This window comes from Podarcis muralis, chromosome 17 (assembly GCF_964188315.1).
Source record: "Podarcis muralis chromosome 17, rPodMur119.hap1.1, whole genome shotgun sequence".
Lineage (NCBI taxonomy): Eukaryota > Metazoa > Chordata > Lepidosauria > Squamata > Lacertidae > Podarcis > Podarcis muralis.
The window spans coordinates 22,927,837-22,951,598 of record NC_135671.1 but is presented as its reverse complement, the minus strand read 5'-3'; the positions used below and the strand labels follow the sequence as shown (position 1 = coordinate 22,951,598).

At 43.9% G+C, this 23,762-nt stretch overlaps 1 protein-coding gene across 1 annotated transcript; it reads left to right on the top strand.

Moving 5' to 3' along the window:
* Nucleotides 1-476: 476 nt before the first annotated feature.
* LOC144325993 (muscle, skeletal receptor tyrosine protein kinase-like) lies at nucleotides 477-23,762 on the top strand. The gene is made up of 9 exons (XM_077921527.1): nucleotides 477-779; nucleotides 4,856-5,031; nucleotides 7,454-7,477; nucleotides 8,654-8,742; nucleotides 9,094-9,253; nucleotides 11,947-12,136; nucleotides 15,284-15,475; nucleotides 19,273-19,421; nucleotides 22,398-23,762. The coding sequence occupies exons 2-9, from the start codon at nucleotides 4,908-4,910 to the stop codon at nucleotides 23,078-23,080; spliced, it is 1,611 nt and encodes a 536-aa protein (XP_077777653.1). The 5' UTR covers nucleotides 477-779; nucleotides 4,856-4,907; the 3' UTR covers nucleotides 23,081-23,762.

Here is a 23,762-nt window from a genome sequence, read left to right as displayed (position 1 = left end):
TTAGCCTGATCTTTTATTCCCCTTCCTTCCCTCCCCTCCCCTTTTTATGAAGATTACCCGCTCTGGGATCCCACAGCTAATTCTCCCCTGGTCTCCTCACTGGCCCAAATAGGACTAATTTAGCCAGCTAGCCCTGGTGATCATCAAATGTTTATTGGATGGATTTCCCCCCTAATTGATTTTTGAATTATGAATTTATTGTTATTCACGTTTTATACTGTATTTTGTTGTTGTTGCATCAATTAAGTTTTTTAAAGTTGTTGTTAGCCGCCCTGGGCCCGGTTTTCTGAACTGGGAAGGGTGGGGTATAATATAAAAAAATATTATTATTTATTATTAAACAGCTTCTGTAGATCCAAGGGGAATGCCTGTCCAGATCTGAGCCCCATATAATAACTGTTCTAAGGGTTTAGCTTTAAACACTTCAAGTGCTGATGGTATAGTCTGCAGATTTGCCTGCACAATTTGTCAACACTCAGAAATCCCCATGTGCCTGTTTTTCTCTTCCCCATCAGACTCTACAAGGGTGATACAGGCTACTGCAGCACATACCGTGGAGAGGTGTGTAGCTCTCTGTTGGCCAAGGACGCCTTCGTTTTCTTCAACGCCTCCTATGGAGACCCAGAGGAGACCCAAGAACTGCTTGTCCGCACAGCGTGGGCTGAGTTGAAAACAGTGAGTCCCTTTTGCCGCCCAGCCGCTGAGTCCCTGCTGTGTCATTACATCTTCCAGGAGTGCAATCCCTCCAGGATCGGAGCTGCTCCAAAACCTGTTTGCAGGTAACACAAGTGAGCAAAACAAACAAACCTGATCCTCATCCTGCCCCCCACAATTTTACCACATCCTGCAGGAAAGGGTAGGGTACACATGGAGAAATACAAAGAACAATGTCGTATTTTGGGAATTACATTCCAAATTATATTTTGAAATTCCAATTATATTTTTCCCCAATACAGGCATACCTTGGAAGTCGAAAGGAATCCGTTCCGGAAGTCCGTTTGACTTCCAAAATGTTTGGGAACCAAAACGCGGCTTCTGATTGGCTGAAGGATACTCCTGTAGCCAATCGGAAGCCGCGGAAGCCCCGTCAGACATTCGGCTTCCAAAAATCATTCGAAAACCGGAAGATTCACTTCTAGGTTTCAATCATTCGGGAGCCAATTTGTTCAGGAGCCAAGGCGTTTGAGAGCCGAGGTACAACTATATAGTTTCGTGATGAAACAGTAACAATATAGAAACATATGTTAACCCCCCCCCCCACCTTCCCACCCACAGAGAAAAAAGCAGTTGCAAAGCTTTTGAGAATACCCAAAGCAGAAGAATTTAGAGTCCTAAATAGCAGAGGACAGAAGCTTCTATTGCCAGTGTTCCAGTCTCAGGAACGCAGGCAAAAGATGGAGACTTTGTTCCTTAACATATTCTTATCGTTTCTCTATAAAAAGCTGTTAGAATTTTTGTCAGGCTAAAATCTGTAGTATGTGTAAGGAGTGCTTTTGGTTTGACCATTGTTACATGGGATTTTATGTGGTCCAAAGAAGGAATTTTACTTTTATTTTTTTTAAAGATTTTTTTTTAAAAAAATTAATGCCCAGATGATCATTGTCATCTGATATTTCTTAAAGAACCTAAACTGTGTACCAGCCCTTGTAGAACACTGAAAAATCAACAAGATGCCTACTTAAAACCTGAAGTGAGACAAGACAGATAGACTAGGAAATGGAGAGAGGAAATCCATGGTTTGAAAACTGGCTTTTTAAAAAACAAGTTGTAGTTAAGGTTACTTTCAATTTAGTGGGCATGGCCAAATTTATGAAAATGTTACAAAAATGCAGTCAAACAAAAATGAAAGCAAAAGCTTCCAAACTCTTCCTTGTGGCTGCACGGAAGGGTAGCTCGATCAATTAGTCATGTTCCTGACACAGCAAGTCATGTAATAATAATAATAATAATAATAATAATAATAATAATAATAATAATTTATTTATACCCCACCCATCTGGCTGGGTTTCCCCAGCTACCCTGGGCAGCTCCCAACAGAATATAAAAAATTTAATGAAACATCAAACATTAAAAACTTCCCGAAACAGGGCTGCTTTCAGATGTCTTCTAAAAGTCAGATAGTGGTTTATTTCCTTGACATCTGATGGGAGGGCGTTCCACAGGGCGGGCGCCACTACTCACAGGGAGGGAACCACACTTCTCACAGGGAGGGAACCACCAGAAGGCCCTCGGAGCTGGACCTCAGTGTCCGGGCAGAACGATGGGGTGGAGACGCTCCTTTAGGTCTATTGGGCCTGGATCTGAAAGCAGCTACTATGCTAATAACAAAAAAGGGAGGCCAAAAGTGAAAAATGAAACCCCATTTAGAAGTTCCAAATGTGAGTTGCTTTGAAATCAGATTATTTATTAATTGGCTATTGGCGTTGACGATGACTGCTGTGTATAAATATTGCTATGATTGTGCCTCAGTAGATGTGGAACAGGAAGTTAAGTTTTAATCATTAGTACTGTGTCCATTATTTGAGACAAATTGCGGACATTGTATGCTAGACATTCCTGAGCGTTTGGCAAGGATTGGCTTGGTGTCTGTTTCATTCCCACCACCCACCACCCCTGACTGGAATGCTGCAAGTATCCTCAGCTAATTAGGGGATCAGGCCCAATGAACCGCATTGGCTTGGGTTACTTTGGTCATTATTCCAGATCAAATGCACATTTCATGACTGCGTTTCTTATGGCATTGATCCAAAGTGCTCAAAAGATCGAATCTGCTCTGTGGCATTTCTAGTTGCTTTCCTCTGGGCCTCCCCATCCACAACTGCTGTCATGTCATATCACAGACCACTTTTGCCAATCCCCAGGGGTTCCCAAAGCTATTTGCTATTCAGGAACCATCCTGAAGTGAGAGCCTTGCTGGACGTGCCGTACTTGGAACCAATCAGAGAGCTCCTTGGATCCCAGCCAGCAAACCCTTTCATCCAATGAATATATGCGTTGACTCATAGGTCATTCTGAAAACATTAAGCCTTCCCAAATCCATCCTAAAGCAGGGCTTTCTCCCCAGAGGCTTGCATGGGGTTGAGCAGCCGCTGCTACCACCACCTGTTACTTCAAGTGAGAAGTGTGGCTTTGTGTTTTGTTTATAAGAGCATTTATCGGGTCATTTTTAGATGTGACCTCCAATAAATAAATAAACAGTCCTGTGCACTTCATTCTTTCCATCTGACTCTGATTTACCCAAATAAAGTGGGCAACCAGCAAGCCCTTGTTTTCATAGGAAAGCAATGAAACCTGCCAGTGGTCCTTGCTATCGATGGAATACAAGCTATATTCTTTTGTCGTTAGTCAATGATTGGTGCATAGCTATTGCCTGGTAGGGAGCCAGTCACTAGCATGTAGTGAAGAACCGGAAGCTGTTCTCTTGTATGAACTTCCTGAGTCATAACAGCCATGGGGCTTGTACCTGGGAGAGTGGGGAAGGAGGGAGTAAGTTGAGTAAATCCAGATATGGACTCTTCCATACTGTTCCATAGCGACTACCCATGGAGGCCTTGTTCCCTTGCTACTTTCAACCATGGTTAACATCTAGCCATGGTTGGCTTCCGGTTCGTGTCTGCCTTAATGGAGGCACCTCCCACGACAGCGGGAGATCATTGGCAAAGAAAAAACAAGGATGATTGAGGGTAATTATCCTTGCAAATTCCCCCCCAGGGACAGGGGGGATGGGGTCCACTTGTGGTTCGTCTCAGTACCTGGCTCTCGCTCTGGCATGGAATGCGAGAGGCAGGGAGGCGCTGAGTGCAAAAGCATTTCATCTGCCCATAACCCCCCAATGCCGCCATTAAGAAGCAGAGGTTCTTCTGTTAATTTCAGATTAATTTAGCCATGGTTTAACATGAAGGATGCTGGTGCATTCAGCTGAAAAATCCCTGCTTCACTCCTTCACTGACCCAAACCTGGTTTGGCGGTTTGTGGCTTGCCAAACAAAATCGTGAGTAATAGCCAAGGTTTGTTGTAGCCTAACGCTCATGGTTTGTTGCTGGAAATAAACCCAAAAGCTGGGTTTGGACCAAGTGACATGCCGATGCTTCTGGTTTGCTGCTCCCAGTTCATCAGGACCAAGAACAAAGAGGGGACTTTTGAGCAGTGCTCACCAGCCCTGCTCATTCTCATTTATAATTTCTCATGTCAACAGTGCCAGAGACTGTTCTGGAAACCAGATGGTCTCAGCCAAAGCCACACTGTCTCTCCCTCTCCCTCTGCTTTAGCCGGACACTTTCTCAGGGACTGTCTAAAAGGCTTTGTTTTTGAGCTTTGTTTTTTGTTTGTTTTTAATGTCAAACCAGAATTTAGGAGAAGCACCAGCATGTTCTGTGCTACTGCCAAACCTTATCCTGAGAATGGAATTTTAATTTCTTTAAAGAAGAAAGTCCTATGTGAATATGCTTGCAAAATCACAGGACAAAACCTGTTAAACTCACGTGGGAAGTCTTTCCTTAAAGAGAAAGAAGCACAGAAAACCAAGTAAATATTCAAACTATATTCTTGTCTGATCTGTGGAGAGGGCCTGGTGGCGTTGAATGCTTCTGGTAACGTTTCAATGACACATAGAGTACCCGAATGCATCGCATGCCAGAAGCAACTTCCATTGAAATCAATGGTAAAAGAGTAGGGCAATGGCAGTGTCTGGCCAGATACTTAGCTAGCATTAAAAAACTCAGAATCAATGTAATCTGTACTGATTTACGCCACACGATGACTTTCTAGTATGCTGCTGGCTGTCCATAGTTAGGGTAATATTGTCGCCGTCACATCATTGACTGTGCATTCTGCTGTTGTTTGTGAAACACTCTAGAGAGCACTGCCTTGCCGTAAAGGATCTCTACTGCTTTAAAGAATGGCTTTCGATGGAAGATAATGCCCGCAAAGGAATCTATAAGCCTGGATTGATGTTGCTTACCCTTCCCAAGTGCAACAGTCTTCCCAGCATACAGCAGGACCCTAATACTTGCACGAGGATCCCACAGTTTGGTAAGCAGTTCAATAAGTAGCCTGTTGTCTCAACAAATTTATATTTTATATTTATATTATATTATATTATATTATATTATATTATATTATATTATATTATATTATATACTATATTATATTATACTTTATATTTTTCCCCTGAAGTTTTTCCCCCTGAAGTTTCCCCCCGAAATCTCACACAAACATTTCAATACATAATAAAAACTTTTTTTTACTTCCCACCCCCTTTCTCATCATGTTTTGATATATGTCTTCTATCTATTAAACCTTAACAAAATTCCTATCATCTTCAATCCCTTTTGTTGCTCATAGTTCAAATCCTACTCGCTTGTTCATCATATAATAATATTTCTTTAAATAATCCAAAAAGGGTTTCCATTCTTCCACAAAACCTTCGCCATTAGGTTCTCTTATTTTAGCGGCTAACTTTGCCAGTTCTGCATAATCCTTTGACTTGCTTGTCCAGTCTTCTTTAGTGGGTATTTCTGTTTCTTTCCATTTTTGTGCGTAGAGATTCCTACCTGCACTTGCTACATACATAAACAACTTAATCATTTTTGGGGGGGGGGGACTTCTGTCCCTATAATCCCTAAAAGAAAAGCTTCAGGGTTGTTGTTTATCTCATCATATATAATCTCCTGCAATGTCCTTGTTTTCTTACAAGTCCACCACATATGAAAATAGGATCCATCTATCTGGATGACAAAGGAGATGGTGTTGGCCTTTTGGAGGAAGAGAGGGGAACTAGCCCCGTTGTATATCGGGGGGAGTTGTGTGGAGAGAGTCTCCTCCTTTAAATTCCTGGGAGTTTACCTTAGTGAAGACCTTACTTGGAGAAACAATATAACTCAGGTGGTTAGGAAGGCCCAACAGAGACTCCATTTCCTCAGGGTCTTGCGAAAAAACAATGTTAAACAACAACTGATGACCTCTTTCTACTGGTCCACAACAGAAAGTGTCCTCTCATATTGTATCACAGTGTGGTATGCTGGCCTGACAGCCACGGACTGAAAGTCTTTACAGAGGGTGGTGAACACAGCGCATGATCTCATGGGCTGTCCCCTGAGCCCGCTAGATGACATCGCAAGGGATTGTTGCCTTAGGAGAGCGAGAAAAATTCTCAGGGACAATTCACACCCCAGCCAGCACCTCTTTAATCTCCTACCCTCAGGCAGGAGATATAGAAGTATAATCAGTCATCACAACAGGCTAAAAAACAGTTTCTTTCCGTGGGCTGTTAGGCTGCTGAACGGAAAATAATATAGTGCAACTGACTTTCAGGGTTGGTGTGTTGTGCGACAAGCACACAGAGTGCAATGAGACTGAGTGTTTGTGGGGGGGAGGGAGACTCAGTTAATTTCATTGTACACAGGTTGTACATTGACAATAAAGGTATTATTATTATTATTATTATTATTATTATTATTCCAGCAGTTATTAGGAACCTCCTTATACCTTTTAGCTAGGGACGCGGGTGGCGCTGTGGGTTAAAGCCTCAGCACCTAGGGCTTGCCGATCGAAAGGTTGGCGGTTCAAATCCCCGCGGCGGGGTGCACTCCCGTTGTTCAGTCCCAGCGCCTGCCAACCTAGCAGTTCGAAAGCACCTCCGGGTGCAAGTAGATAAATAGGGACCGCTTACTAGCGGGAAGGTAAACGGCGTTTCCGTGTGCGGCTCTGGCTCGCCAGAGCAGCGATGTCACGCTGGCCACGTGACCCGGAAGTGTCTCCGGACAGCGCTGGCCCCCGGCCTCTTGAGTGAGATGGGCGCACAACCCTAGAGTCTGTCAAGACTGGCCCGTACGGGCAGGGGTACCTTTACCTTTACCTATACCTTTTAGCTAATTTATTAGGTGTTCATGGGGTGTAAACTTTAAACTGAAGCTGAATGCTGCAACCCCTCTAGGGTTGCTATCTTAGCTATCATCATGGAGAGCTTGCCTGGCCTTTCTTCCCAGTTTGCTTTGGAAAGCAAGACTCTGCTTTTCCTCCAAAGCAGTCAGGAAGCGCAGGAGTGTCAGAATCTCAATGCCTTTAAAAGCATTGCTTGCTAACTCTTCTGGGCCAGGAACCTGTCAAAACTAGCTCTGCTCCGCCGTCCTGTGAAATAAGCTAAATTTCAGCATGTAGCATGTGAATGTGTTTGAGCCACCATTCATCTAGGGGCTCCGTGACCTTTAGCAACAGCTTGACACACGAAAATCAGAAAATATTCATGACATGGAAATGTACATCAGACTTTGCAAATGTCTTCAGCATTAGCTAAAGGCACAGCTGTAGCAAGTGGCTGAAAACTGCTGAAACTGGCAACCCCCTAATCAGAGCATGCGGGGCGGGGGGGGAGTGCTAACACCGCCAGACAGTGACATTTCAAAATCTTTCTGATAGAAATTGATGACATCTTTCTGTCTTTTTCCTTCCTCAGAGCTTAAAAAGGAGGATATAACAAGTGAGTGGCTCTCTTCGGAATCTGCACTTTACCGGAAATATTTTGTGGTTGTTGTTCTATTAATTTATCAGATTTTCTGTGGTAACGGTAAATTGGGATGAAACAGGACAATAACAGGAAAATGGCATTTTGATGACGATGTGGTGCAAAAAACCATGCATGCCTCGACAGTGCCAAGCACTTTATAAGCTGCTGTGTGGAAGCACCCAGTGTTGCATTAATATAATGAGAATTTTTATATAGCCTGGTGTTTTGTTATATACATATTTATTAAATTTGTGTACTGCCCTATACCCACAGATCTCATATGACTGTAGGGCATTAAATTTGATTCCATGCCAGCAATCATATTTCTCTGCTATATATTTTGATGCGGTCAAAGACTTAAAGGGCGATAAGGAGGCTGCTGAAATGGGTATTGGGGCATTTGGGGGCGGGCAGGGGAACAGAACATAAGCAGATCTTTGCTGGATCAGGCCAAAGATCCATGTAGACCATCTTCTCACAGTGGCCAACCTCGTATCTGTGGGAACCCTGTGAGCAGGAGCTGAATACTAAAGCACTCACCTTTACCAGACTCATGCTGACATTTCCCGACTCGGCTACTCCTAAAAAGCTCCTGAAATATAGGGCCCTCTTACAGGACTATAATATTGAGTTGAGGCGAGTTTTTAAAGACACAGAACGAAAACAACTACTGCCAAATTTGTCGTATTGCCGGACTGACCCCGGGCAATCAGTGTCCTCTTTGTTGGAGGGCCCTTGCCATAGGCCCGTGGTTCATTTGGCAGAGCCGTTAAGGATGGATACGCACGATGCACCTATCTGTAACACTCCCTTGGAAAGGAAAACCTTAGAACAAAAAGGCCAGCTACATAAAGAACGCCAGCCCATTCTAGATAAGTCAAAGACAGGACATTCCAGTAGCCCCTTGGTTGATCTTGAAATTCACCATCCATTACCCCGGCTGGAACCCGATCAGCCATCGCCAAGTGACACTCCTCCCAAGGGAAATGTGACACACCTTTACCTGTGATTTCCAGTGACTGGTTCTAAGATGTTCAGCCCAGTTGTTGTCCATCAGGAGGGCATTGAGATAGGGGCATGGCCTTCTGTTCAGCCCAGTGGGATGTGGCACCTTGCTTTACGATTCCGTTTTCCTCTGTTTCTCTTCAGCAACTTGTTACAAAGGCAATGGGTTGACCTATGAGGGTCCTGTCAACGTCACAACCTCTGGGATTCCCTGTCAGAAGTGGAATGAACAGGTAAGAAGGTTTATTTGAAGCTGGAGGGCAGTGATGGTTTAAAGCAGACGAGGCAGGGATTTGTCCAGTTGGAACTCACCAGAACTCATCAGTTCTGGCATCTGTCAAGTGGACGCCATTGCCATTATAAGAGAACAAGGAAGGCATTCATGGTGAGTTCTGGCACCTCTTTTTCTAGAAAAACAGCACTGACTTGAGGTATACCTGGGAGCCAGAGGTACAAATCACTTCCATGGAAGCAGGTCCCATCGTCAACCAGTCCGTCAGACGTTTGATTATTGTTTTTCAAGATGCCAACAGAATTTAACTCACTCTGAAAAAGCATTCGTTTTCATTATTCCTTGTCACCAGGTACCCCATTCACACCGGAAAACCCCTCTGGCTTTCCCAGAGCTGTCCAATGCAGAAAACTATTGCCGCAATCCAGGGGGTGAAAATGCACGGCCCTGGTGTTACACGAGGGACTCATCTGTGAAATGGGAATACTGCAATGTGCCTCATTGTGGAGATGGTGAGAAACCATAATGTACAGTTTATAGCAAAAGGTGCCGCTTGGGTGTTGATCTTATTACGCATTGGTCCAGTCATTTTCATTTCATTTCTTTATTTATTGAAATGCATTTCTGAACTGCTTAATGTTGAGAAATCTTTAAACCATTAGCCCCGGAAGCTGCAGATGCGTTGCTTCAGAATGTTTAGCGCTGCGTGTGTTTTTTTACAATATGTGGTGCGTCCAGTTTTAGCTGGCTTGTTTTGAATCAATAAATTGTGCTGAGAGATGTGGCAGGCATGCCGTAGATCTGAACTGTGTAGCGCTATTGATAGCTTTGAGCCAGTCTGCCAGATATCGGAATGCAGAACCACGAATCTATCTCCCCGTCTATTTCTGATGTTGAGTCTGTCAGCACCGTTACTCATGTCGCCAAAATTGCACCACTGCAATTGCACTGCAAAATTGCACTGCATGCACACACTGGAGGCCTCAGCAGGCTTAGGGGAACTCCAGAGTTGGCAGAAGTACAGAAAATCTATAGGAGGGCAAATACCTAATTGGGGGAGAACCCCCAACACAGTCCAGTGAGCATTCAATGTGCTCAGTGACCATGGAATGTTGACTGACTCAATGACCCTCGTGGTCCCTTCCAACTCTACAATTTTATGATTCTATGACCGCTGCAGCAGGAAAACTGATGGGTTTTAGTTTTGTTTTTTTAAAGAATGGAATGGTGTGTAGTTTCTGGGCCCCTGAACATTAACATTTACGCACTGCAACATTTCAGTTTGCAAGAAAAGATACCATAAAGGTATCTTTTGCTCGAGATTTAGAAAGATTATAGGGTTTAACATATTATAGTCTCTTATCTATGACATTTCTAGCCTTCTTGCTAACTCACGATTCCATCTATATCTATATCTATATCTATATCATCTATATCTATATCTATATATCTACATATCTACATATCTACATCTACATCTACATCTACATCTATATCATCTATATCTATATCTATATCTATCTCACACTGTTAAATGAGAAATAGGCCCCATCATTAGAGAAGATTGGAAAATGTTTATTGAATATATGGGGGTGGGAATTGTGTACACTTGAAAACTTTGGCAGCATTAAGATAAATTCAACAGTGTGAATAAGTTTTGATGGATGCAATAATGAAATACTGAATGGTTTAGTTTTTGTAAAATATGTAGGGATTTAGGGTATGCAAAATGAACCTGGAAAGAGAAGAAAGGAAGTCATTGATATTTTAAGGATGTTTAAATGAATATTTTAAATTTTAAAATTTTAATTAATTAATTTTATAATGAATGATTTTAGAGTGTTGTTTATACTGTACTTTTGTACTGTTTTATTGTTGTTAGCCGCCCTGAGCCCGGCTTCGGCTGGGGAGGGCGGGATATAAATACAATTTTTTATTATTATTATTATTATTATTATTATTATTATTATTATTATTATTAAAACAGCAAATATAATAAAAATTATATACACAAGAAATAGGACCCATCTGCACTATAAACACACCCTCCAACATTTCTCTGATGGAAATAGGGATGCTCTATTCCATAATAAGAATAATGTTATTATTTATATCCCGCCCACCCAGCTGGGTGGCCCCAGCCACTCTGGGCAACTTCCAACATATATAAAAACATTTTGTTGTTGTTGTTGTTTAGTCATTTAGTTGTGTCCGACTCTTCATGACCCCATGGACCAGAGCATACCAGGCACTCCTGTCTTCCACTGCCTCCTGCAGTTTGGTCAAACTCATGCTGGTAGCTTCGAGAACACTATCCAACCATCTTGTCCTCTGTCGTCCCTTTCTCCTTGTGCCCTCAATCTTCCCCAACATCAGGGTCTTTTCCAGGGAGTCTTCTCTTCTCATGAGGTGGACATAATAATACATAAAAAACCTTCCCCATACAGGGCTGACTTCTGATATCTTCTAAAGGTTGTATAGCTACTTATCTTCTTGGCTCAAGGGTTGCTTAACTCTATACTCTCCAACATTTCTCCGATGAAAATAGGGATAGCCTAGGGAAAAGCGGGACATTCCAGGATCAAATCAGAGACCAGGACGGCTTAAGTAAATACGGGACTGTCCCTGGGAAATAGGGACACTTGGAGGGTCTGTATGCAGGGTTCCCTGAGAAGAGGGATTAACCGTTAAACCACCCTTGGAATTGTCACTCATTGATGGGAATAGGGGTCTCCTCATTGATAGAATACATGTATAAAAGCTATGTCTGTGCTAACTTAAAGGTAAAGGTAAAGGGACCCCTGACTATTAGGTCCAGTCATGGACGACTCTGGGGTTGCGGCACTCATCTTGCTTTACTGGCCGAGGGAGCCGGCGTACAGCTTCCGGGTCATATGGCCAGCGTGACTAAGCTGCTTCTGGCGAGCCAGAGCAGCGCACGGAAACGCTGTTTACCTTCCCGCCGGAGTGGTACCTATTTATATACTTGCACTTTGACATGCTTTTGAACTGCTAGGTTGGCAGGAGCAGGGACCGAACAACAGGAGCTCACCCCATCGTGGGGATTCGAACTGCCAACCTTCTGATTGGCAAGTCCTAGGCTCTGTGGTTTAACCCACAGCGCCACCTGTGGCCCACTGTGCTAACATTTATCAAATAAATAAATGGCAAGCAAGCACTCTCAAATTCCCTGTTTCCCTTTCAGCATCTTTGACCCAGGAAACGACGAAGTTGAGTGCGGCTCCTCCACGTTTCCCCTTCACCCCCTCTTCTTCCCCGACATACTCTATGACTGTCATTATCTCCATCATCTCTAGTTTTGCGATGCTGATCATCCTTGTGATCCTGGCTCTTGTTTGTTGCCGGAGGCGCAAGCAGCTGAAAAACAAAACAAGGTAAGATCTGGGGCTTCCCTGGTTGCAGCCTCCTTCAGAGAGAGACGCCTTTAAGTAAAACTCTTGGAGAGAGAGAGAGAGAGATTCACGAATCATGAATTGTGCAGGATGTTTATGTTAGCCAGATTTAATATTTTTCCCTCAATGATAGTGAGAGGAAGATATTTAGCTCTCCCAGAATCAGAGCGTCTCTGCAAATGTAGTAAACAGGAACCTGACACTTTGGAGCATATTTTCTTTTCTTGTGATTTTGGCATTTATGCCAGAAGACAATTATTAGAGGCCTTACAACTCAATAGGCTGACTTCTACGCTACCAACGGTTCAGAACCTGCTTTCGGACAGTAATGATCAAATTACTTTAATAGTGGCTGAATTTTTGAGTGCTGTCCATGTAGAAAGACTGGGCCATTATAAAGAGATTTAGTGGTTGTATTGTATTATTTATGCAAATTGATTTTCTTTGGAGTTAAAGATCTGACTGGGACAAACCTTGTTATGTTGAACTAGTATTTTGCATAATTTGTATACGGTGTCTGTTTGATAATGTGTGGTTTGCTATGCCTAATAAAGGATATTTGATTTGATTTGAGAGCACTTCATTCCATTAATTTCAGCTTTGAAATGGTGCTTACAGTTAAAACTGCAGTGCTGATTTGTTTTAATACAAAGAAGAATGGGAACTTTTTACAAATTACTTACAAAGACAACAAAATGAACTGGACTCCATGGCGGGTTTTGAATAAACATACACAAATTTATTGATTGTTAACATAGTAGACAGATAATATTAAGATTTATACAATTTTACAATATGCAAAAAATAATATGTGTGGAGAAATCAGAGAGAGGAGCTGAGGGAAGACTCGGGGGGGGGTGATGGGGAGGTGGGAAAAAGGGGGGGGAATAATGAATAGGATATATTTTAATATTTTGTTACGTTGAAATTGCTAATAATTTTTTTTTAAAAAAGAGAGGCCTGGGGAGCCACATGTGGCCCTGAACCCCGAGGTTCCCCACTCCTGAATAGTGCAAGCGTTTCTGTGCCAAGTAGAGCACTTGCTGTTTCCATTGTGAATATGAACTCAAGATGTCATTGTTCTCATGAAGGGCGATTGGTTGCAGCAGCCAGCAGGAGATTGGCAGCGGCAATTGGCCGTGTGATTCGTTGCTGCGCCAAGGCCTGCTGATGATTGGCTGAGGCAATTGGAAGTTGATGCCTTGGCAGCGTCAAGGCGTGCTTGCAATTGGCTGTGGTTGCGTGGAGTGGGCAGTTGGGCTTTTTTCGGCAAGCGTTCAGACAATTGATGCCCGGGGAAATGAGTGTGATTTGCATTGGTGGGCAGGTTGTACAGTGATTGGCGGTGGTGAACCCCCAAAAAAGAATCTCTATAACACTTGGCGATCTCCCCCCCCCCAAAAAAAAAGCTCAAGAACTTTGGGCAATTCCCCCCCATCTTTGTTGTGGTCCCAAAAAATAGGGGTCATCTTATACATGGGGGCATGTTATATACGAAAAAATACGGTATTTGGGTTAAAACGCATACAAAAATTCATATTTTAGGATAAATGCATGAGCTGTGCCTATTGTGAAAAAGTGCATTTAGAGGGTAATGCGAACATTATTCACTTCTTTTTTGTTAAAAAATATCAGATTGGAGCAGAAATGGGATGGAAAGGATTTATGAATCAGCACATGCGAAACGATTGTGGACTAGAAATAGTCAAGGCCTATCTATGCCTAGTCAAGGCTGGGTCACAAGAATTGCTCATATTAAAAACAGACTCGTGTCATTGGCTGACGTAATGCACATTTTGACCCTTGACCTTGAAACCCTTCTCTCCCCATTTTGGTTACCACCTGTCTAACAGACATACTGAAGGCATCTTGCCTTCATCCAAGAACTTCTCCGGTAACCATTTTCTATGTTTGTTCATGAACGATTCTCTTAAATGTGGTAAAAATAGGGTTTAAAAATTTGCTCGAGAAGCTAGCTAAGCAGAATAGTCAAGGGGTCGCGCCAGCCCTACCATTAGGCAGAGGGATAAAGATATTTCAGGGATGGGGAGATTCTCAGTAAGATGTAGAAGGGCATTGGATATGGGCAAGGTTAGATTACAATAGAGCAGTGTATTTTAGGAGCAGTTGTTGTAGTTACCTTTTTATAACTCATAATAACTATAGCAGTCTTCCCAACTCGAGGCCACATAGCTGCCCTTTGCTGAAGTAAAGGGAAAGTATTTTGGGCACATTTGACTTATGTATATAGGCCAGTTTAATTGTCACTCAGTGTGAAGAACTAGGAATACAGATGTTCTTTGGGACCAAAGGGAAGGAATGGCACTTCTTCCTACATAAATTGTACCCCTGTCAACTCCTGGAATAAAAATAGCTTCATACAGATATCCCATCCTTTATATATTTTTCATGCACTAATTATTTCCACATACACCTCTCTGCAGACTGACTACTACAGTTGATGGTTTCGAAAAGTTGCCTGCTGGTGCTACAGTGGTGCCTCGCAAGACGAAATTAATTCGTTCCGCGAGTTTTGTCGTCTTGCGATATTTTTCGTCTTGTGAAGCACGGTGTCGGAAAAGTTTTGGAAAAGCTTCAAAAATCACCAAAGTCTTCAAAAACCTCAAAAAAGGCTACCACACTATGCTATGAGTTGCTCCTCGAAGTCAAGTCGCAACTGTATTAACGGTGTTAAGAAAAAGGAAACAAACTTGCAAGACGTTTCCGTCTTGCGAAGCAAGCCCATAGGGAAAATCGTCTTGCGAAACAGCTCAAAAAACAAAAAACCCTTTCGTCTTGCGGGTCTTCCGTCTTGCGAGGCATTCGTCTTGCGAGGTACCACTGTATTTGATCTCTCAACAAGGGTCTCCTATTTTAATTGTTGCTGTTTCAAAGGCATTGCTTTATTGCATATTTTAATTATGGATGCTTACGTTTTGATGTTTTAATAGGATTGTTTCTTGTGTTTCTTTTTACTTGTGGATGCATTCAATTACTGAAGTTTATTTTTAATACTTGTGTAATTGATATATTTTTTTTACTGGTAAACTGCTTAATATCCACAGCAACATCATCATCAACGTTATGCTTGCTCTAATCTTGCAACAAATCTTCCACCCATTGTTTCAGGGAGTCAGCACCCCCAGCCCTGACAACACTTCCTTCTGAGCTCTTATTGGACAGATTGCACCCAAATCCCATGTACCAGCGCATGCCTCTACTCTTGAACCCAAAGTTATTCAGTCTGGAATATCCACGGAACAATATCGAATATGTCAGAGATATTGGAGAAGGCGCTTTCGGCCGGGTCTTCCAAGCAAGGTAAATGACCAGCTGTCATCTCTGGTCGTTTCTGTTTACATGAACCCCAATGTGAGACACATTTTCTGTCTTCGTTTTTCTATGTTTCGAAGAATTAGCTAAGCAAAGAATGGTCATTGCCCCCAAAGGCAGAGGTCAAAAAGGCACTTAACTTGAGCTGAGGCATGTGCAGAAAACGGTGACGTTCGTGGTTGCCAAACCACATGGGCCAGCCTTGCAGCTGTGTTGCTCTCCTGGAAGATTTGTTTTCAGATGGGCAAGAGGCCATTCTCAGGCATTTGACAATGATGTGACATTTACTGTATCCACACTGCAGCTGTCACACTGCCACATGTCCGGAGCGGGCGACGAGAGAACTGGAAGTTTGCTTTGGAGACTGGGACTTCCTATAGCTACTGGGTAGTAAAACACCCTGACGTTTCAGCAACAGCTGGGCAAGTTGGCTTGGGGATGGCTGCTACATCTCCCCAGGCAGGCGTCTCCTTCTATATAATGCCATACATAGGGACAGCACGGAGATGGCATCCCCATAGGCATGGCCATGGGCCAGCTCAGACATAAATAATCTCAGCTGAATAAAGGGGGGTTTATTAAGGCAAGAGGGAGTGCAGGTGCCACTCTGAGGCTGTCAGTTTTCCCATCTCCTTCTGAGCCCCATCTTGAGGCCAGATACACTCAGATCATGCTAGGACGTGGGAAAGGGATTTCTAAGCAGGGCTCCTGAGCCTCATGTGGGAATATTCAGGGTGGCAGGAGAGGATATATTGTTTATTAATATCCTTCCTAACTTGCACTAGCAAGTTTCTTTATGTGGCACATTCCTCTTTCTTACATATACAGCAGACAGCTGGTTGCAGGCTTGTGTAAGCCTCTCACTATTAAACAATTCAGTCTGTCTAAGATTGAATTAGGAGGGACGCGGGTGGTGCTGTGGTCTAAACCACAGAGCCTAGGGCTTGCCAATCAGAAGGTCAGTGGTTCGAATCCCTGCGACGTGATGAGCTCCCATTGCTCGGTCCCTGCTCCTGCCAACCTAGCAGTTCGAAAGCACATCAAAGTAGATAAAGTACCGCTCCGGTGGGAAGGTAAACGGCATTTCCGTGCACAGCTCTGGCCGCATGACCCGGAAGCTGTACGCCGGCTCCCTCGGCCAGTAAAGCAAGATGAGTGCCGCAACCCCAGAGTCGTCTGCGACTAGACCTAATGGTCAGGGGTCCCTTTACCTTTAAGATTGAATTGTGCATTCCTGGTAAGTTCCCTTTAACCCCTCTTAAAAGAATAAAGACACGACAATCTTATTTAAAGTTAATTAAAGAAGTTTACTCACATCAGTTCACAGTTGGATTCCTGAAGGCTATGTACATGTGGATCTACCCCATATGGGGAATAGTCCCGGTGCTTCTGCTAGCTAACAGAGCACTTGTAGCTAAAAAGCTGGTCCAACAAAGAAGGGAGAGAAAAAGAGAGAAGGGAGAGAGTGCTGCGCGACTCGTCCTTTTGTTACCTGGACAGGAAAGGTCACGCCCACCTCTAGTCACATGCAAGGGAAGGATGCTCCAGCCCAGGAGGAACAGGAAGTTTAGACTGGCTGGACCAACATCCCCTTGCATGTCCATTCTAGGAAAACAAGGAATGTTGTATTTGACTGCTCCTAGTGGATTACATCCCACACCTCAGATGGTGGCTAGACAAGCAGCAGAGGAGCAGGCAGTGCCCGTTCTGGCACCAGCTCCACGGTAGGAACCCCTTCAATTGTGGCCCAACTGTCTTGTGATGGGGACCTCAAGGATGCAGGAACCTGCTGCCACTGGTAGGTTAACAAGCGAGCATCCTCATTGCTGCCACAGAACCGGCGCGGCACAAAGGAGGCAGAAGGTTTGGCAGGCCGGGAATTTATCCTGGCCCTGATTGCAGTGCCAAGCGCTGCTATTGGGCAGTTGGTCTCGCACCCAGGGGACGATCTCCAAATCCTGCCACCATTGGCCAACTGGTGGCAGGAGGATGATCTGGCATGCGATATGCCATTTCACAAGGGAGGCCCGGGGCCCTCCCACAAAACTACCTGCCCCAAAAGGGACAAACGGACACATTTGAAACACCATTGGAAAAGTCTGCAAACACCCCGTTCTGCCCCGCCTCTGCCCTGCCCCATTCCGCCCCCTTTTGTGACATTTTCCTGACCTTTTCACTTCCATGTTTGGCACGATGGGCATGTGCGCAGTCACACACGTATTGAATGTGTGTAAATGGGGGGTTGCCTGTACATTATCTGCCGCAGCACCGCAGCAAGCGAAATAATGTAGTTATCGTCAGAAGCTGAACTGCAGTAGAATGGAAACAGCGCTGCAAGCGATGAACCTGGTTCAGAAATGAGATGGGTACCTCCTTCTATTCATACCTGTACCTCTGCGGTTGCCACCTGTGGACATCAAAGGGAGGCAGAGGCAGAGAGAGTTATGTACAATAGCCAGCAGCTGACACACAAAGTCCTCAGAGCTAGATGAACAATTGGTGTTTATGAGGCAGTGAGAGAGAAAAGTCATAGAATCATAGAGTTGGAAGAGACCACAAGGGCCATCGAGTCCAACCCCCTGCCAAGCAGGAAACACCATCAGAGCACTCCTGACATATGGTTGTCAAGCCTCTGCTTAAAGACCTCCAAAGACGGAGACTCCACCACACTCCTTGGCAGCAAATTCCACTGTCGAACAGCTCTTACTATCAGGAAGTTCTTCCTAATGTTTAGGTGGAATCTTCTTTCTTGTAGTTTGGATCCATTGCTCCGTGTCCGCTTCTCTGGAGCAGCAGAAAACAACCTTTCTCCCTCCTCTATGTGACATCCTTTTATATATTTGAACATGGCTATCATATCACCCCTTAACCTCCTCTTCTCCAGGCTAAACATGCCCAGCTCCCTTAGCCGTTCCTCATAAGGCATCGTTTCCAGGCCTTTGACCATTTTGGTTGCCCTCCTCTGGACACGTTCCAGTTTGTCAGTGTCCTTCTTGAACTGTGGTGCCCAGAACTGGACACAGTACTCCAGGTGAGGTCTGACCAGAGCAGAATACAGTGGCACTATTACTTCCCTTGATCTAGATGCTATACTCCTATTGATGCAGCCCAGAATTGCATTGGCTTTTTTAGCTGCCGTGTCACACTGTTGGCTCATGTCAAGTTTGTGGTCAACCAAGACTCCTAGATCCTTTTCACATCTAGGTGTGAAAAGTGAATGGTGTCACCAGCCAGCAAGTTATTCCTTAGGTTATATATGGGAGATGCTGCTCTCTGCTGTCGGGGACAAAGAATGTCACACCACGACGGGACGGGCAAGATCCTAGATATCAGCTGAGCAGCTCATTCCATCCCATTCTGGTTTCACAGTCACACAATCCTGAATCCTTTCTCTCCCATTGTATGCCATTATGGCAAGCATTTGTACACATTTTGTGAGCATGTCTTCCATAAAACCTGCACTTTTATTTATAACACACACTTCTAAATACTTTTCTGTGTAATCACCAGTAACTGATGCATTTTGTACGCATCTTTTGCATGAAAAATATGTATTTTTATATGTAATAATATAATATAATATAATATAATATAATATAATATAATATAATATAATATAATATAATATAATATAATATAATATAATATAATATAATATAATAAGTAATATGTATTTTTCATGTGGGTGCACGTTTTGCTCACTGAAAATGCATAGCAAAAGGGATGCTCAGCTACACATGACTTTTCTCTCTGCCTCGTTCCTTTTTGTTCTCCTCCTCTCTTAGGGCTCCTGGACTGCTTCCTTACGAGCCGTTCACGATGGTGGCTGTGAAGATGCTCAAAGAAGAAGCCTCGGCGGACATGCAGGCAGACTTCCAGAGAGAGGCGGCCCTCATGGCTGAATTTGATAATCCAAACATTGTGAAACTTTTAGGTACCAAACCTGACATCTTCTTCTTCTTCTTAAAACCATCAATATGCATTTATTATTGTTATGGAACCCCTGCTTGTCCCACAGCACTGGCTCAAAGATGCAGGCAGACTAGGCAGCCATCTTGGGTGACATATTGAGGAAGCAGTTGCCATACCAAAAGCAGCAGAACATGGAGTCTGGTCTCTTGTGCTGCTTCTGACTTGGTTCACATGACACAGGGAGCCAAACTGTGGCTTACCAAGACTGCCATTTTGCTCTTCTGTGTTTCTTTCTAAGCTAAGCTAAGGTTTGACTTAGTTTGTCACCCGAACTGGAACTCATGGCTAAGGACTCCCTTCATCAACCACAGGACGTGGATGGTGCTGTGGTCTAGACCACTGAGCCTCTTGGGCTTGCCGATCGGAAGGTTGTCGGTTTGAATCCTGGTGACGGGGTGAGCTCCCATTGCTCTGACCCAGCTCCTGCCAACCTAGCAGTTCAAAAGCACACCAATGCAAGTAGATAACTAGGTACCACTGTGGCAGGAAGGTAAACAGCCTTTCTGTGCACTCTGGTTTCCGTCACGGTGTCCCGTTGCACCAGAAGCAGTTTAGTCCTGCTGGCCACATGACCCGGAAAGCTGTCTGCGGACAAACGCTGGCTCCCTTGGCCTGAAAAGTGAGATGAGTGCTGCACCCCTAGTCGCCTTTGACTGGACTTAACCATCCAGGGGTCCTTTACCTTTTTATCTTTTATCTCATCAACTGCATGCCATAGCCAAGAACAAAACAGCATTGTGCAACCCAGGCCTCTGACGCATCTGGCTCCGTGTGTGAAACTGATAAATTAATTCATAGAATCATTGAGTTGGAAGGGACCCTGAGGAGCACCTAGTCCAACCCCCTGCAATGCAGGAATATGCAGTTGTCCCATAAGGGAATCGAACCTGCAACCTTGGCATTATCAGCACCACGCTCTAACCAACTGAGCTATTGGTTTAAAAGAGGTTAAAACTCATTGAAACTCAATTAAAATTGTGCTATCTGCAGAGCTCCAGAGCCAACTGCCTAACCTGTCGCCATGTTAAGCGGAAGTCCTTGATCTATCTGTCCGTGTGTGAACTGAGGGTTCTCCCAGAATCCTTTGCAAAAGAAGAGCTGCCTCTCCTTCCTTCTTTCTGATAATGCCTAGAGTAACACAATGCATGATTTGATGTTATCATGCTATGCCTCCTTTCTCCCCGTCAACATCATAGGTCATAGGTCAGCTGCAAATCTCTCCAAATGAATATGACTGGTTCTGGTAATCAATCCAAACAAAGTTTATTTTGCTAGATTTCTATATTGTCAAGCCAGAAGTTTTTTTTTTTTTTTTGGGGGGGGGAGGTGTTACAGAGGGGTTTGAAGTTAGTTCCTCAGGCCAAAGTGACTGTGTACATTTCAGCAGGAGAAAGGGGAAACAGGAAGTGGACACTCAGTTGGAGAGATCCCTTTGTTTATTATCACCATGCTGGATAAATTAGGAAAGGCCAAAGGAATCCATCAGTTTCATGTTGCGGGGGTGTGGGACTGTTGAACATCACTTGACCCGAGAACCATTTTACGTGCACACTTCTCTTTTAGCCTAGACCAGCTGTTTTAGAAATGTGAAATGTCTGTGTCCGTCCCGTCCCCCAATGGCGAGAAGGAGCGAAAATTCAGCCTCAGTGACTAAATGGGACAGAAATGTCCACCAGGACATCAGAGGCTTAAATGTACTTGCACTCTTTGTTCACTTTTCATACTCCAATTTTTAGGTTTAATACGAGCTGCGTAAGGCTGTATACTTCAGCAATTCATATTTCAAAAGCTACACAATTGCACAATGTAATCATTTAGCTCATTCCAGTGGTTAATGCTCCAGCAGCTGAAATCTGTAAAAATCCTGAACAGCTATTAGCTGGCATTAAAACAAGAGATTTGGACATGTGGGAGAAAACCATAAATGTAGCCAGAGATCTGTTAGCAGGAGCACCTATTGTACGAAAGAGGCAAGCCGCTTTTAAAACAGGACAGTGTTTAGGCTGTTTGGACATAGAAGCCAAAAGAGCAGTAAATTCCCCTACTTTATGTATTGCTCTCACCAAGGTGCACAGACCCTTTGGGTCCTAAACATTAATCTTCCAGATGAAATGAATCAATTGCTTCCTTTTGGGTGTTTTTTTTTGGGGGGGGTGTGTGTTATGGTGAGACATTGCATTTTACATGTTGTGTTTCTGTGCTTCAAGCGCCGGGCCTTTCTACAATTCTGTTTTGCTTTCTCGCTCGTTTCTTTGCACATGTTAGCAAATTCAGGACCTCTAGGGCTCGACCTCCATGCAATAGGAAGGAGCAGGCATGGTTTTGTTACAGCTTTAGCATTCCTTATCTTCCTTTTATGTATTTGTAATTTTGGGAATTGTCAGTGCCGAAGAGCCTTCATGCACAGCCTTCAGAGGAAAAACAACAACCAGGGAAGAGTGTTGTGAGCAAGGCTGCACATTTGAGAGGGTCCAGGCAGGAAGGGACTGGTGATTCTCTTCCCAGCAATGGTCCTAACACAATTAGTACATACATTGGTGCCATGGTTATTCGCACAACACTAACACATTTATTGAGCCATGCAGTGGCTTTGTAGGACGCAACTTGCCCTTCCAGCAACTCAGTATCATAACATGAGTTATCGTTGATCTTGTTAACAACAGAAGCAATAAAACTCCTAAAACCCAGAGTTTGAGTGTTGGTAGTTGCAATTCCAAGTTGCAATTGCAATTAACCAGTTGAGGAAGCATTTTATGGACTTCCTTTCTTAAATAGCTAACTGCTGGACATCCTCTGTAGGGGGGAAAAGAACCTATAAGATTGTTATTATTTAAATGCCTGCACATCATGGCACATTAAATAGCACATTGCTATTGCCGACAAACTGGTTGGCCTGCAAGCAAGCAAATATTTATTGCATGTCTATCCTTGATTTCAGGGGTGTGTGCTGTTGGAAAGCCCATGTGCCTACTTTTCGAATACATGGCCTTTGGGGACCTCAACGAATACCTGCGCAACCGATCGCCACGCAACCTCTGTAGCCTAAGCGACAATAACCTTGACATGCGGATCAGGCCCTCGAGCCCCAGCGTGCCCGGTCTCTCGTGCACCGACCAGCTCTGCATTGCCAAACAGGTGGCAGCTGGCATGGCCTACCTCTCAGAACGCAAGTTTGTGCACCGCGACTTGGCCACCAGGAACTGTTTGGTGGGAGAAAACATGGTGGTCAAAATTGCAGACTTTGGTCTCTCCAGGAATATGTACTCGGCAGACTATTACAAAGCCAACGAGAACGACGCCATTCCCATTCGATGGATGCCCCCCGAGTCCATCTTCTACAATCGCTATACGACTGAGTCTGACGTCTGGGCCTACGGCGTGGTCCTGTGGGAGATCTTTGCCTTCGGCCTGCAGCCCTATTATGGGATGGCTCACGAGGAAGTCATCTATTATGTGAGAGACGGAAATGTCCTCTCTTGCCCAGATAACTGCCCTCTGGAGCTGTACAACCTCATGCGCCTCTGTTGGAGCAAGCTCCCTTCTGACAGGCCGAGCTTTGCGAGCATCTATCGCATTCTGGAGCGCATGTATGAGAGGGCAGTGGCAGCTGATCATGCATGAGCTGTGCGACCAAGGGCAGCTTTTCATGGCTTCCTCTCTTGAATGACTAAGCTTGGGTGAAAGAAGGAGTCTGGACCTCAATATAACAGCAGGATCAATTGTGCCAACACAGTCTTTGTAGTTGCTGCTTAGGCAACATTCCCGATAGGAAACTGAAGCAAGTGTGGATGTTGACTTGAGTGAAGGCTGCAACTTCAGGAAGCGTCACAAGTGTATTTTGAAAATAACCAGCAAGGACACTGTTCTTGAAATGTCATTTTTGTTTTCTGTTTTCTTTTAAAACTTTTTTTTTTTATCACGACTTTCTGTTATGCCAAAAACCACGACGTTCAAAAATAAAACCCACTACTACTAAAACAAGATCAGAGAATAAGCTAAAAGCAGCAGCAGAATTTCAAATACAATCAATTGAAAGAGGAAATGAAGAGTTTTTTTTGGGGGGGGGCATGTTGGATATTATAGCAGGAGCATTCAGAACAATTCTAAAAACCCAACTCCTTCCAGAGCAGGAAGTTCTTCACAGGTGATTTTGAACATGTGTCTATGTCTCATGTCTTGATTTATCCTGAGTCACAACATTGCTCAATCTGATCAGGCAGGCAAGAGTACAGGATTTCATCTTGTATGTATTTTATTGGAAAATTGCTTCCAAAATGTGTTTATTAGAAGAAATTCGCACTGA